Here is a 14,461-nt window from a genome sequence, read left to right on the forward strand (position 1 = left end):
TCAGCACGTCAGCCCAGACCTAATCACTAAGAAAGCTCATCACTTTTGTGCTGAAAATGAGACAAAATAAGGATGTACATCAAAAATAAGTGCAGCTGTTATAAAGTACCATGTAGTTTTATAGTTATAGGCATTTCATGGACCCTTAAAACCAGTCCATGGACCCCAGATTTGAAATTCCTGCATAATAGTGTCTAAAACTGAACATGGTATTGCAACTGTACTTGTAGGCAATGTGTGGTACTGCGTAATGATAATGAAACCTGCATTACTCACCCTGTTTACCTTAGATTTACCCTAATTCTACAGCGTATCGTTGTGACGATGGTTGGTACGCGTGGAAAGACCACTGCTACTTCTTTGCACCACAAGGAGGAGCCAAGACCTGGACCGAAGCCCGCGCGGACTGTAAATCGATGGGCGGCGATTTAACATCGATTTGGACGATCGCAGAAAACGATTTCTTGACTACGGTCATCTGGCAGGGATGTAAGAAGAGATTATGAAATACTGTGTCGCGATCGTAATATACATAGTCACACTGTTTTTTGTTATAGTAAACGGGGGAGATGTTTGGATCGGGCTTAACGCTCTTGATATTTACAATTATTACCTGTGGAGCGACGATTCTACTGTCGTATACACAAACTGGTGGATTAAAGAACCCAACAATCAGGTGATATTTCATGTTCATATATGTTCCTTTGCACTATGCACAGCACGTAACCGAGGGCATGTTTGCAAAAGCGGTCAAAGGGATATTTCACTAATGAAAATGATGCAATCGTATACCAAATCTACTGAAAAATTTTCAAAACTCAGATTTTAAGAAATAAGTAGTTTTGACTAAAAACTGTACGACTAGAATTTGGAGTAGTATAACAACATAAACATTTGAGTAAGTGATGCAAGTAGGCCAACTACAATAACTGTAACTCCAGTCATGTTGGCGGTTTTCTCGTATTCCTGTTCATCAATCTGTATTTACAATTCTAACATATCTACATTCATTCGATATCTTCATCTTTTACCGGTGTTTCTATTGGAATCTTTGGCATTGGCATAAACATTGTCAGCATTGCCAGCTCAATTTCCGATAGACATTTATTGGGATAGTTAGTTCGATACTATACGCCAACGGCTTCCCAAAAGAGCCAAATACTGAAAACAAAGGCCAAGAGACCAAACAAATTGGGGGGAAGCCGCTTGTAAAAAGTGCCAAATTTCACAAAGAGCAAATCTGGAAGCCATACTTTTAGAATTTTGATTTTGTAAAGTCGATACTAATTTAGGAATAAGTTTGTATCATTTTTATGGATTAATCATAAAAATCCACATTAAAATAGCCCCTGCATCACGATAACTGATTATAATTTCAAATATTCTATCTATTGTTAATGCCTTTATCTCTGTTTGTAGTTCAAATTCATGGCGTTTCTTCTGTTTAAGTAGCAACACTGTTTTCTTTGTTCACCTCTACATATTTCTCATCACGGACACCCATTCTTCCTATGTTCAGCGCAAGAAAACCTACCGCACAATTACTGTTTTGATTGTCCGAATTTATATGTAATAAGATGCAGTAATATCAATCATTTTCACCACCTAAAGATAATATACAATGTTATTTCCGATTCTCTACTAGTTTCTGCCGATTGCCCCTGACGAGTGTCAGCCGAAAATCTTCGGATTCATTTCAGTATGAATTATACTAGTCGATTGTATATTGAAGTTCAGTACCTCCAATAAGATCTTTAAAAGATAAGTGAATTAAAACTGAATAGAAGTGTGAAACACTTCGTGGTATAGTTCAAGTCTGCTGTAATTGGACATAGACACAAGACTATCGTCTTAAAATACGGCTTGCGTTACAGAAAGAGAAATGTGTCAACATGTACCGTGCTAATGGTTACTGGAATGACAAAGCCTGCGAGACAAAATACCCGTACATCTGCAAGAAGGAAAAGCAACTGCTGCCTCCCGTGACCACGTTAAGCCACCCGTCGACGAAGGCTGCGAAGTGGGCTGGAAGGCTTACGGATATTCGTGTTACTGGACCAGTCGAGATACTGTGTCGTACTTCACGGCCGATAACGCTTGCCAAGATATGGGCGGACATCTGGTGACCATTCAGGACCATTACGAACAGTCTTTCGTTCACGCCTATGTGAGTTAATCGTAGTTTTCGTAACCGCTATTTGACACGCGTATCGAGGTTCGCATTTGAAAATTCTGCTCAGTGATGGTCAGCATCAAGTATATCAACTTTGTTATCAGTTCAATTAGGTCTTGCGCTACTTAGGCCTACTCAACGGGTCACGTTTTCAGTATACTGCCACCTACTTAAGATTATTTTTGGGCAAAGATACTTACTTTACGTCACGTTTCTTTTTCCCATGACACACGGACGAATAAAATACTTGAAACCTGGCGTTCGGTGCGTCGGAGGACAAATGAGGACCTAAGGATGAATAAGGACAAATTCTGATAAAAGAGGGCATTTTGGCGTCCCACGGAGACATTTTCGATTTCTTGAAAAAAGAGAACAAACCCTCTTGAAAGAGGACATATGGTAGCCCTATTTAAGAGGAAGTAGAAACAGAAGGTTTGGAAGTACTAGAGTGAGTAGTTTCGAAACCGACGTCTGGTCGTGGCCTTGCGTACTTTTAGGTGATTTTTTTTTAATCAACCCAATACTATTTCTCGGAAAAAGTCACCCGTTTTCTCCTCCGGTATTTTATCTTGTCCTCTTTCGGATCTCAAAGTATGGTAACCCTATCTTAAAGTGGTGATGACATGTCTCAGAAATCCCTGTACTTCCGCGGAAGTACCGACGCCGACTAATTTGACTAAAATTATTTATACTGTGGATCGCTCGGGACTTGTAACGAGGAAGAATTGAGTTTTCAAATGTTTAACTCTCAGTTCACCGCGTCTGTACCGGCTGGTGTCGGTTACACCACTTGGATAGGCATGTCCGCAAAGAGTACCTCGACTGGCGCGCAGACTTACCAATGGGAGACTGGCGAACCTATCGACTACACTTATTGGGACGAGGGCGAACCAGGTACTGATGTCTGCTCCATGAAATGATAGTTTTACCCTTTAACCTGCCCATTGCATTGAAACGCCTATCTGTTTTCAGACGTACAGCTGAAATGCTCGTTCCCGTTCAAATACACCCTGAACACGTATTACGAATGCACCACTCAAGCGAATCGCCTGGTGCCCGATGGTGCGGCCTGGTGCAGTGTGACGCCGACGTTTGTTGGCTTGTTCCTGATTTGCGGCAACGACAATCCGCAAGGCTGCGGATATATCGACGAAGTCGGGGGTATGATCGTAGCAGAGATGAATCTTCAGCTTTTTAAAATAAGATTACAATTAGAATTATACAATTGAATAGTATATTCAAATATAAATGAACCATGATCAACAGTTTTAATCACACGATTAGCATTCCCCCGGATAAGCTAGCTTTATGATCCTCACCCTCAGAAATACAATTAAAATCAGAATCAGAAAGAATCAGAAAGCTCATGTCATATCACAGCTGATTTACATCAGCATGAAAATGGCAAATGTCTGTACACCAAACTCGGTCCGTTTCGCACGGTACAGTTCTGCTGTAGCATTTTCGGGGAAACCAGAAATTACATCAGATTAAAGTTAGAGCATGGAATCATTTCACAGCAGATATTTATACCGAAGTAAGATTCATGCACAATTGCACATCAATGCATAGCATATTCGGCGAAAGTCCAACAAATTAATAATGATAGAATATCCCGACTTAAATACTGTTTGTTGTTTCAAATCCGAAAATTGTGCTCAAATAACCTTGCTTATACAGGGTAGACATTGAGCCGGATTTGTAGTTATCATTTTTTAGACAAGCTAACAATTTCATGTAGTAGTCGGTAAAGTTTATATATTTTGATTTAATAAATCCAAAAGTTGTTCCCAAATCAATGCTTCCAATGGTTGGGATTGATATAAATTAAGTGTGTAGCGTTTTTTCAGTCAACCTAATAATTTGACGAAGTAGTCGGTAAAATTTGAAAAAAAGTGATTTTTAAACATCCCTATAGTGCGGCTTGCACGCTCAACATCCGCTTACCTTCACATCAGGGCGTTGGCGAATGGACCTGTGCACGGACACGCGCCATTTCACTTGCGAAAAAACGAGAGGTGGGTTTACCCAACCCACCTACACCACGCGCGACACGCCTCTCGGTAAATGCGCGGACGGATGGATATCACACGACAATCTCGGAGATTGCTATCAGGTTTGTTTGTGGTGTTGGTGAAGTTTGCTGCAAATTTTGAAACGCCACTTTGCTTTGTAATAAGAGATGGTCAGGTCAATTTAGCTATCGGCGATACTAGAGTACATGTAGATGAAATGTAAGTCTGTCGAGACTCTGGAGGTGCAAAACTTCAATAAACAATTGAATAATATATTGATATCGAAATGAACCGGAATATTATCGTCTGCCACTCGTCAGGGGTAATCGTCAGCAACTAGTCGAGAATTGGAAAGAATGTTGTATATCTGCAATCGTAAATGTTAATTTCTACCAGTGTTGGGATCAAGTCACCACCTTCGAGTCACGAGTCATTTCGTGTCATTGCACATTTTGACTCGAGTCAAGTCAAGTCAATCGATTTTAGAAGGTGACTCGAGTCAAGTCAAGTCACTCGATTTTTGGAGGTGACTCGAGTCAAGTCGAGTCAAGTCAAGTCAAGTCACGAGTCAAGTCACAATTCAAGTCAAGTTGCCCTTTCGAAGTATGAGGCATGGTTACGTCATTGCATTCTGCTAGCTGTCTAAAATACAGATTGAGTGGTCATTGATTTTGAACCGATGGATGAATATACAGTTAAATGTACACGCAATAAGAAGGCGCTGTTTCGCTCACATATACGTAGAACTGCTAAACTACGTAAGTAATTGCATAGCCTCAGTTTATAGTTAACAGCCAAAATAGAGAATAGCGAAACGAATTGATAAGATGCAATATATTACACATATACAAATTGATATGATGCAATTCGAGCCTGCGCCAATGGTTGAGGTCTACATAAACTATATTCGATTATAATAAAACAAGAGTTTTGGTTAAGGTATGAACGGAGAACAGAAATATACATTTTGCTGTTAAATTACTTTACTGTTTACGACAACGTAAGCTGTAAGCTTCGATCACTTCGCTTGCGGTCAATTTATTTGTGAGAGAACAATGGGGGCTCAGTAAAACGTATGTTCATTGAATAATTGGTTGCTTTCACGGGTTCACCAGCGTTTCGCGAACAATCCGAACATATGCAAGATACAATGATTTTTATCGACACCGATAACTTGATGACTTGAAATTGACTCGTGAATTTTACTCCAAGTCACGAGTCAATCCTCATTTCTGATACGCCGAGTCAAGTCAAGTCAAGTCATTTTAGCAAAGTGACTCGAGTCAAATCAAGTCATACGAAAAAGGTGACTCGAGTCTGACTCGAGTCAAGTCATGACTCGAGTCATCCCAACACTGATTTCTACTCAATTACTGTACTAGTAGTAGTAGCAGCGATTTTATAGAACATACCAAACTTCTCCAAGTAGAACCAGAAATAGAAGTACTCGCTTTTTGAAACTCACAGCTAGAACTACTCATTTTTTGAAATCCGCCGCTAAAAATAGAACTAGAAAATAGAACTAGAAATATAACTAGAACTACTCGCTTTTTAAAACTTGTAACTATAATTAGAAATAGAACAACTCACTTTTTAAAACTTGTAACTATAATTAGAACTAGAACTACTCACTTTTCAAAATCCGCAACTAGAGCTAGTAATTGAACTACCGGGTACCCCCTTTTGAAAACTCGCAACTAGAACTACTCGCTTTTCAAATTCTGCAACTAGAACTAAAAATTGAACTACTCCCTTTTCAAAATCCGCAACTAGAACTAGAAATAGAACTGCTCACTTTTTAAAACTCACAGCTAGAACTACTCACTTTTTAAAATCCGCAACTAGACCTAGAAATGGAGCTACTCACGTTTTTAGATTGACAACTAGAACCAGAAATAGAAGTACTCGCTTTTTGAAACTCACAGCTAGAACTACTCATTTTTTGAAATCCGCCGCTAAAAATAGAACTAGAAAATAGAACTAGAAATATAACTAGAACTACTCATTTATAAAACTCGTAACTATAATTAGAAATAGAACTACTCACTTTTTAAAACTTGTAACTATAATTAGAACTAGAACTACTCACTTTTCAAAATCCGCAACTAGAGCTAGTAATTGAACTACCGGGTACCCCCTTTTGAAAACTCGCAACTAGAACTACTCACTTTTCAAAATCCGCAACTAGAACTAAAAATTGAACTACTCCCTTTTCAAAATCCGCAACTAGAACTAGAAATAGAACTGCTCACTTTTTAAAACTCACAGCTAGAACTACTCACTTTTTAAAATCCGCAACTAGACCTAGAAATGGAGCTACTCACGTTTTTAGATTGACAACTAGAACCAGAAATAGAAGTACTCGCTTTTTGAAACTTGCAACTAGAACTGGAGCGACCCACTTTCCGAAATCCGCAACTAGAACTAGAAATAGAACTACTCACTTTTTAAAACTTGCAACTAGAACTAGAACTACTCACTTTTTAAAACTAGAACTAGCTGTACTATTATGCTGACCACCTCTGGTAAAACATGACCACATGCGAAAGTAGCACAGGTAATTGCAAATGACTGGATTACTTTAATAAAGCCTAAGTCATTCGTCACTGACCGCCTCCAATATCCAATATCTCTACGTATTCTCTCAATGTATTTTGTAGGTCAACGAATTCGCAAACTTGGGCGATCGCGTAACCTGGTTCCAAGCGCGCGATTACTGCCAGGCGCAAAGAGGCGATCTCATATCGCTTCAAAGCGACGACGAACAAATCGAAGTGGGCCAGTTGATTCAGGATTACGGCGTCAACAGCAACACGCATTTCTGGCTGGGACTGAATTCCATCAGCAACAACGGCGGATATTCATGGTCTGACGGTGCGTGTTTTGCAGACTGGGAAAACTGCAGTTTTGGTCAATGGCAGATTAAGTCTGCTGATGGGTTGTCTACTTGCTTGGTATTGGATTAGTGACAGTGTTGTGATATAAATTGGGGTATGAACCGAATGTATCGAAAGAGACACTTGTAGGGGCCGAACTACAACATACAATTGAATAGGACATTGAAATTGAGATAAACCGGGATATTTTCAGGGTTAATCGTCAGCAACTAGTAGATAATTGAAAAGAGCTTTATATATCAACAATATTATCACTAAAGGAACTTCACAGACGTAAGAATTGATATAATTGACGTAAACAGATGGCTCAAGCTCAGGGTACTATTTTTTGATTATACACTAATGTATATAGTCACTGCACTGTTGACATACAAAGATCTTGGATAACGAATCACATTTTCCTAGTACTAAACTTCCTATTATCTGCTGTTTCATGCTAATCTTGGCGTCTCTAATTCAGATTCGCTATCAGCTTTGAATTATTAACTTTCAGAGTAGGTCAAAGTAGCCATTGTTGGTCCTCGAGTAGAATTAAAAGTATACCAATATAGATTTCACCTCTAGTACTAAGAGAATTGGTAGTTTCCAAGTAAGCAAAAAACCAACTATCCTAGACCTAGTTTTACCTAAAAACCTGAAAAAGTCAAGTGCAAGCAGAAGTGGTCTTAAATCATAACCACTTGAGGCAGTAGTGCGAGTAGCCGAAACCTACTTGAGGGCTTTGAAAAGGTAAATGCACTTCTCTACTGACGAGTGACTGTCTCTGTTTACTTTTCCATAGGTACCGGAGTGTACTACACCAACTGGGCCCCGGGAGAACCTAACGACCATCAGGGAAAGGAAAATTGTGTGGAAAGTACCGTCGTGGACAATGCTCAGTGAGTTGAGTCTTTCAAAAAACATGATAGCGCTCTGTCATCTGTGGGATACCGTTCGTTTTCGTTATCTCTGGGGTTGGGAACAATGATTTGCGTTCTCCAATGACTCAGGCCCTAGAAATGAGTGCGGTCAAAGATACCTGATTAATGCGGTAATCAGTCAATCACATGTTAAATTTTGATGACTTCAAAACACAGGATTGTGATATATTGAGAGATAAAAGTTAATGATAACAAAGTTCGCGTGAAAGTTAGATATTTGAATATTCCAAATCATTCGTGCTGTTATGATGTCCTAAAGAGTGGTAAGCGAATACTAATGCAATACTAATGCCCAATACTCGATACAGAATCACTCGATTTTTCTCTAGCCCTAGTCTCTGTATTTATTAAAAATAATGAATCAACGGTGATGCTCAACAGGTGGAACGACATCAACTGCGACGCGCTGCGTAATTTCATCTGCAAAATCCGCAAGAACGTGCCCGTGCTGCCCCCACCCACGATACCCCCGCCTCTTGGGACCGACGATGGAGGTTGCGGAGAGGGATGGGTGAGATGAATATGTAGTATCGGTATTACGTTATTTCAGGATACCTGCTCCAGTTCTTTGAATTTCGAGATATTGAGTTAACCTAGAGCAATTGTCCTCAAGCGGGGTGCCTATTGCAGTGCTCTTCAACCTTTTTAGGAGTGGTACACCCTTTTAACATATACTCAAAACTTGTACACCCCAATCCAAAGATCACACTGAATCCATAGTAATGCTGATCGAATTAAGGATGAGTAAGGCCGCAAAGGAAATGTTGATGCTAAATACTAATCTAGCATATCGACCTCACCTACCGTCACGCCTCGCGTAATTTTAATCGCATGTCCATTTATGTTGTCTTCTGTTACTTTGGATTCAGTGTGCATGCCTCTTCTTCAAATTTTCCAGCCCAACGCTAGACTTCTTACATATGTTCATTATTATTTGTGTGTAGTAGAGAATTGGAAAGAAAATTGTATATCAACAATTGTATCATCAATTATGGCGTCACCAGCATATCATGTGTCCTTTCCCATTCTCTACTAGTTGCTGACGATCGCCCCTGATGAGTGTCAGCTGAAAATTGTCAGATTTATTTCAATATCAATATACTATTCAATTGTAAACATCTTAGTGTGTGCTACTTTCTTCTTCAGTATTGCTTCGTTCTGCCGACAGGTTCAATATACGACAGAGTACGGCATCGACAAATGCTACAAGTTTGTTAACGACACGGCAGAGTCCTGGCAACGTGCAGACAACACCTGCCAAGGATACGGAGGACATCTGGTTGCGATACACGACGAACAAGAAAACGCGGTTTTGTTGAGCAGAGCGGCCCGTGCTACCTCGTACGCGATGTGGATCGGAATCAGAGTGAGTGTAAATCAGCAAATAATATACTTATAGATATAAAACACACACCAACGCCAACTTTGGGCGTTCTGGTTTAGAATGCCTTGTAGATACTACACCGTAAACCTGTTCCATCAGTCAAGGCGACGTGTTCCTGAATTCTTCCCAAAGATTGATGAACATGAAATGAATAATTTGTGTTGTAGTATCAGATAGGATCTTGTGAGAGATAGTTTTTAATAGTAGTGTTCAGCTGTACGGGATTTTTAACTGATAGTGTCAAACAGTATGAGATTCCGTCAACATCATCGTATGTATAAATTTGATGCGAACAGCTGGTGTCACAGTAATTTCTTTGGCGTTGCCTGAACTGTTCCGTGTATGAGATTCCATTGCTCATTGTTTTGGACAGAGGTGGCTAGTAACGAAGAGTCTCAAGTTGGTTTGGTCTACTGACTTTGGGTATATCTACCAACATACACATTTTTGAGGCACAGCTTTTTATACTTTTAATTTTGCACAGTAAAAAGTGGTCTTGGGACATGTTTGCATCAATTTCATTACCGAAATTGTTATCACAACCAGGCAAGGTAGCCCGTGTGTTGCGGTAACTGAATATATTTTCGAAAATTGCGCCTATTTACAATGTCATTAGTTATATTGCGTAAGTTGCAAAAATTAACCCTACGATATTGAAACAAGTGGCTACGATTAACCACTAAAAGTTTGCAGCCCACTGACAAAATCTTATTTTAGAAACAACATACCTGAGTACTCTTCTTACCTCTCATGTCCGACTTCCGCTCGAAGTAATTTTGATATGTATCAGATATTCTTACTCGTACTTCAGTAGCAACACTGAATGCTCTGACCACATCTTGTTTTGAAAATGCGATGTCCGCCTAACGACCGTAAGCTGCAAGATGTATCACTGGCAAATGTTGATTTTTACAAATTTCAGAATATCGGCGGGGGAAGCTTTCAATGGTCCGATTCCAGTCTGGTGGATTACACGAACTGGGGCCCCGGAGAACCAAACAACTATCTGAATAGCGAAGGTAGATACTCTAATCACATACTCGCATTTACCGCGGTGTCTGATAAGTTGTGTATTCGCAGACTGCGCCGATATGGCCGCAGACCGCGGGCTTTGGAACGATGACAATTGCGGCCTGAGGAAACCGTTTATCTGCGAAAAGTGTACCGAATGTGGCCCGGTCGTGATACCGCCGACCACCGCGCCGACTGGTGGATGCCCCGATGGTACTTACCTCTTAAACTTCAGACTGCTAACACTTTGGTAGGCCCTACTCAAACTGCTTGATTGTTACCCTTTGACTTTTTCATAGTTGAAAGTAATTTTGGGGTTGGCTTGTATCAGTTTAGTGAGTTACAAAGTCACAGCAACTTGGCGAAATAGCCTCAGGATGATGGTAGTAGAATATGTGTTAGATAATACTACTCGATCTCGCCTTCCAACACGTCACCTCATTTTGTCGCTTTTCCTTTTGTATCATCTTGCATGCGGTGTGCATCGCCTAGGCCAGTGGTTCTCAACCTGGGGGGCGTGAAAGCATCTGACGGGGGTGCAAAGAAGCGGTCAACTGAAAAATTTGCGCTCTGCGCGATTTACCTCCAATTCAAGCGTGTTTCTCTATATATAGACCGAATTTCTTATTTTTGAATTCTCTCATCAACAGTCATAACCGTCCATGCCAGCAAACAATCTGTTGGGGCTGCTAGCATCCCGTTTGGATTTTGTGATAAGACGATAAGGGGGGGCGCGAAATTTTTCACTATCATAAAGGGGGGCGTGTCTAAAAAAAGGTTGAGAACCACTGGCCCAGGCCAAGGTGGGTGTCTGATTTCAAAGACTACTCCAAGACGTTTCGAAGCATTCCTGTGTTTTCATTGTATCGCAGTCTTGTGGTGTTTTGAAATGTTGAAATTCTTGATGAACCTGATAATAATTGCTATGTTTGTGAAGTCGTTAGTCATGTTGTCAATTTCGGAAGTAGCCAGCGCCCGTCACCTCCATCAAACGTGCCTTTTTCAGTACTTCATATTCTACTCCTGCTTGAAATTATTTCGGCCTGTCCTGTATTGCACTAGTTCTACTTGTAAATCGTGTCGAATTTTATGGTTGTACTTCTACTGGAGTATCGATGCCGATTAATTTGACCGCCTCTTCTAAATCTGTATGGAAGCTACAGTTTCGTTTGTTCAAGGATACACGTTGTACGGGAATAAATGCTATTTCTCGTCCGGAAGTATGGAATACAATTGGGACATGGCGTTGGAGTATTGCCGAAATAACTCGGCTGAGCTTGCGGTCATCAACAACGAATATGAACAGGTAACCAGACTTTGTTGCCAATAAGTGTCAATCGATTCCGCACCTGTGCTATCTATTATTATTATTATTTAGGCATTCATGGCGAGTTACATGTACGGCGTTTCTGAAAACGTGTGGATCGGATTTCACAGCCGGTACATCGGCGGACCGTACGTGTGGGCCGATCAATCTTCGACCACGTATGTCGCTTGGGACGGCGGACAGCCAGACAACTATAACAATCAAGTAACTGTCTCGTTGGATCAATTTAGTGTCGCATGTAAAATTGGCAGGGGTGGTCTGTAAGAAGTACTCAAACGAATTCGCACCTGTTTGCAATTGGTTATTTTACGTTAGTCGCTAAAATGCGATATGCAATTTCAGAATTAGAAAGCTCCGATTAACTGCTGAACGCATGCGACACATCTACTTTTTGAAAGTATCTACCTTAATATATTTGCTACCTTCATTTCTACTTCCAATTGAAGAGGCTGTCGGAGATGCAGAACGTCAATATGTACTTGAATAATATATTGAAACAAACCCGAATATTCCCGGCTGACACTTGACAGGGGTAATCATCAGCAACTAGTAGCGATTTTAAAAGAACTTTATATGTCAACAATCCTACTCCCACTTGAAATAGCTTTTCATGTATTGCAAATCGCTCTTTCGACATGTCATTTAGTAGAAGTCTGAGGTGTTTTGTCTACATCTACTTGTGTAGCAAAGATGGCTACCTTGACCACCTGTAATAGTACCGTATGTAACATTGGGGTAGACCTGAGAAATTTTGATTTAAAGAAACGTTCTAAAACTGAGTAATGCAAACTTTCAGGAAGCTTGCACTGAAATGTGGCTTGGCCCGTTGTCGACCGGGCGATGGAACGATGACCGCTGTGACCAACCCAAGACCTTTTCTTGCTACGTGAGACGTGACGAACAATATTTCGGAAGCCCGCCGCAGCCGACCATTGAGTGTCCTAGCGGATATTACCCTTGGAACAGAGGCTGCTATTTAGTTGTCACGGAGGAGAAAAGAAGTTTTGCTGCAGCCAGAGACTACTGTCAGACCCTAGGTATGTTTGCATTCGCACTGTGTCACTTACCGAGTCATATCCATGGTACAATATTACTTCGCTTCGCTTTATTATAAGTTAGATTGTTTGTTTTATTATTCAAACAAATCCTTTACTTTTATTTATTCGACATTATCTTGATGTGGTTGCACCTAATCTTCTATTCATTATACCTCCAGATAATATCTCCCCAGAACATACAGTCTTTGACTTCTCAGTGACGAAATGTATAACTGACCATGCAGTATACTAATAACAAGATCTTTGCAGGGAATGATTTGGCTAACATCGACACCGTGTACGAAAATGAGTTGTTCCACAGTTGGTTCTGGAGAGGGAATCTGCTATCCACCGATACATTATGGACCGGAATGGTTTATGATGTTACTGTAAGTAGCTGATGAGGTAGCGTAGAGGTAGCTCCAGCCCCAAGTCATACCAAAGGGGTGCTTGTATAACTGACATCAATGGTTTGTGGCTATATGTTTATTTCCTTTTCCAGTGTGATAATATTCAAAATAGGGTGTTTTTCTTAGCCAGGATTAAACTTGAATTACTTAGTATAATGTTAAAGGCCAAAAAAGGAGTGTGTTCAATTGATCCTAAAGTAGCCTATGAAACTATGATTTGGTTGAGTTAAGTTGAGATGAGCATATCAATAGCTCATAGCACTACTTTGAGGGTTGTAATGACTCGAGTTATTTTCGTAAAAATAGAAAATGACTCGACTCGATTTGAGTCAATTTGTGTATTGACTCGACTTGTACTCGCGTCATCGCGCTTGACTCGACCAAGCCATACGACTTGAGACCTTTTATATTACTTGATTGAAGTCTTGTGTATCAGGACAGATATTTGACAAATTGGTGTAGACACCGTCATTTTTTTGTTTGAATAAACATATTAAGAGGTAGAAAAATGTACATTATGAAAGTATAATATGAATGCGAGGCATTCGATATCACATATCACCCAAGAGTTCATCAGAAGGGAGCTGAACCCGTATTGAGCTCAATAATGATCAGTAAACTCTGTGCCTTGGACTCAGAGTCGTGTCCAAACACTACGACTCGAACTTGACTCGGCAGTGAAGTGAAAATGACTCGACTTGACTCGAGTCGAAATTATAAATGTAAAATTGACTTGTCACTCAGAATCTTGGGACTTGGTTACAACTCTTCTACATTAGTGTCATGTCATGAGTCAGTGTATATTATGCAAAAATATCAAGCACAAAAATATATAATGTACTATTCCTGTTCCTATAGTACCAATGGTGACAGCTTTGACTATCTCCGCAATTAACGAACGGAAATGGATAGAAATTCATTGTCAGTGCTAATGAAATATATTTCGTATTTTCTAGTCTGCCAGCGATGGAACTTCTTCGAACACCACGTTCTCGTGGACCAACGGATGGCCCGCTGAATTCACAAAATGGGGTCAAGGACAACCGACCACTGACGATATGTCTGGATGCGTTTACATGGACAGGTACGTCGTCAGTTCCTGGATACGTTTTCAATTATCTGAGTTTTACAATTATCTATGAATCATGCATTGAGCTTGAGCCCTCTGTTCGCCTTGATCATTGCAATTGTCATGCCGGTGACGTCATATTTTGTGATGCAATTGTTGAAATATGAAGCTCTTCTCAATTTTCTACTAGTTGCTGACGATTATCCCTGGCGAGTGTC

General features: G+C 40.3%; 1 protein-coding gene across 1 annotated transcript in view; it reads left to right on the top strand.

Annotated features, from left to right (window-relative positions):
• Positions 1-14,461, top strand: part of LOC145444111 (uncharacterized) — a 41,113-nt gene that overhangs the window by 22,517 nt on the left and 4,135 nt on the right. The window contains 18 exon segments of the mRNA XM_080322040.1: positions 310-489; positions 558-676; positions 1,875-1,992; positions 1,995-2,167; positions 2,926-3,067; positions 3,146-3,334; positions 4,132-4,289; positions 6,849-7,062; positions 7,867-7,963; positions 8,387-8,516; positions 9,174-9,371; positions 10,312-10,408; positions 10,470-10,613; positions 11,579-11,706; positions 11,779-11,931; positions 12,524-12,764; positions 13,035-13,153; positions 14,131-14,258. Of these exon segments, the coding sequence (XP_080178166.1) occupies positions 310-489; positions 558-676; positions 1,875-1,992; positions 1,995-2,167; positions 2,926-3,067; positions 3,146-3,334; positions 4,132-4,289; positions 6,849-7,062; positions 7,867-7,963; positions 8,387-8,516; positions 9,174-9,371; positions 10,312-10,408; positions 10,470-10,613; positions 11,579-11,706; positions 11,779-11,931; positions 12,524-12,764; positions 13,035-13,153; positions 14,131-14,258 (2,728 nt within the window).

This window comes from Botryllus schlosseri, chromosome 8 (assembly GCF_051294905.1).
Source record: "Botryllus schlosseri isolate E-star chromosome 8, Bs_hap1, whole genome shotgun sequence".
NCBI classification, from domain to species: domain Eukaryota; kingdom Metazoa; phylum Chordata; class Ascidiacea; order Stolidobranchia; family Styelidae; genus Botryllus; species Botryllus schlosseri.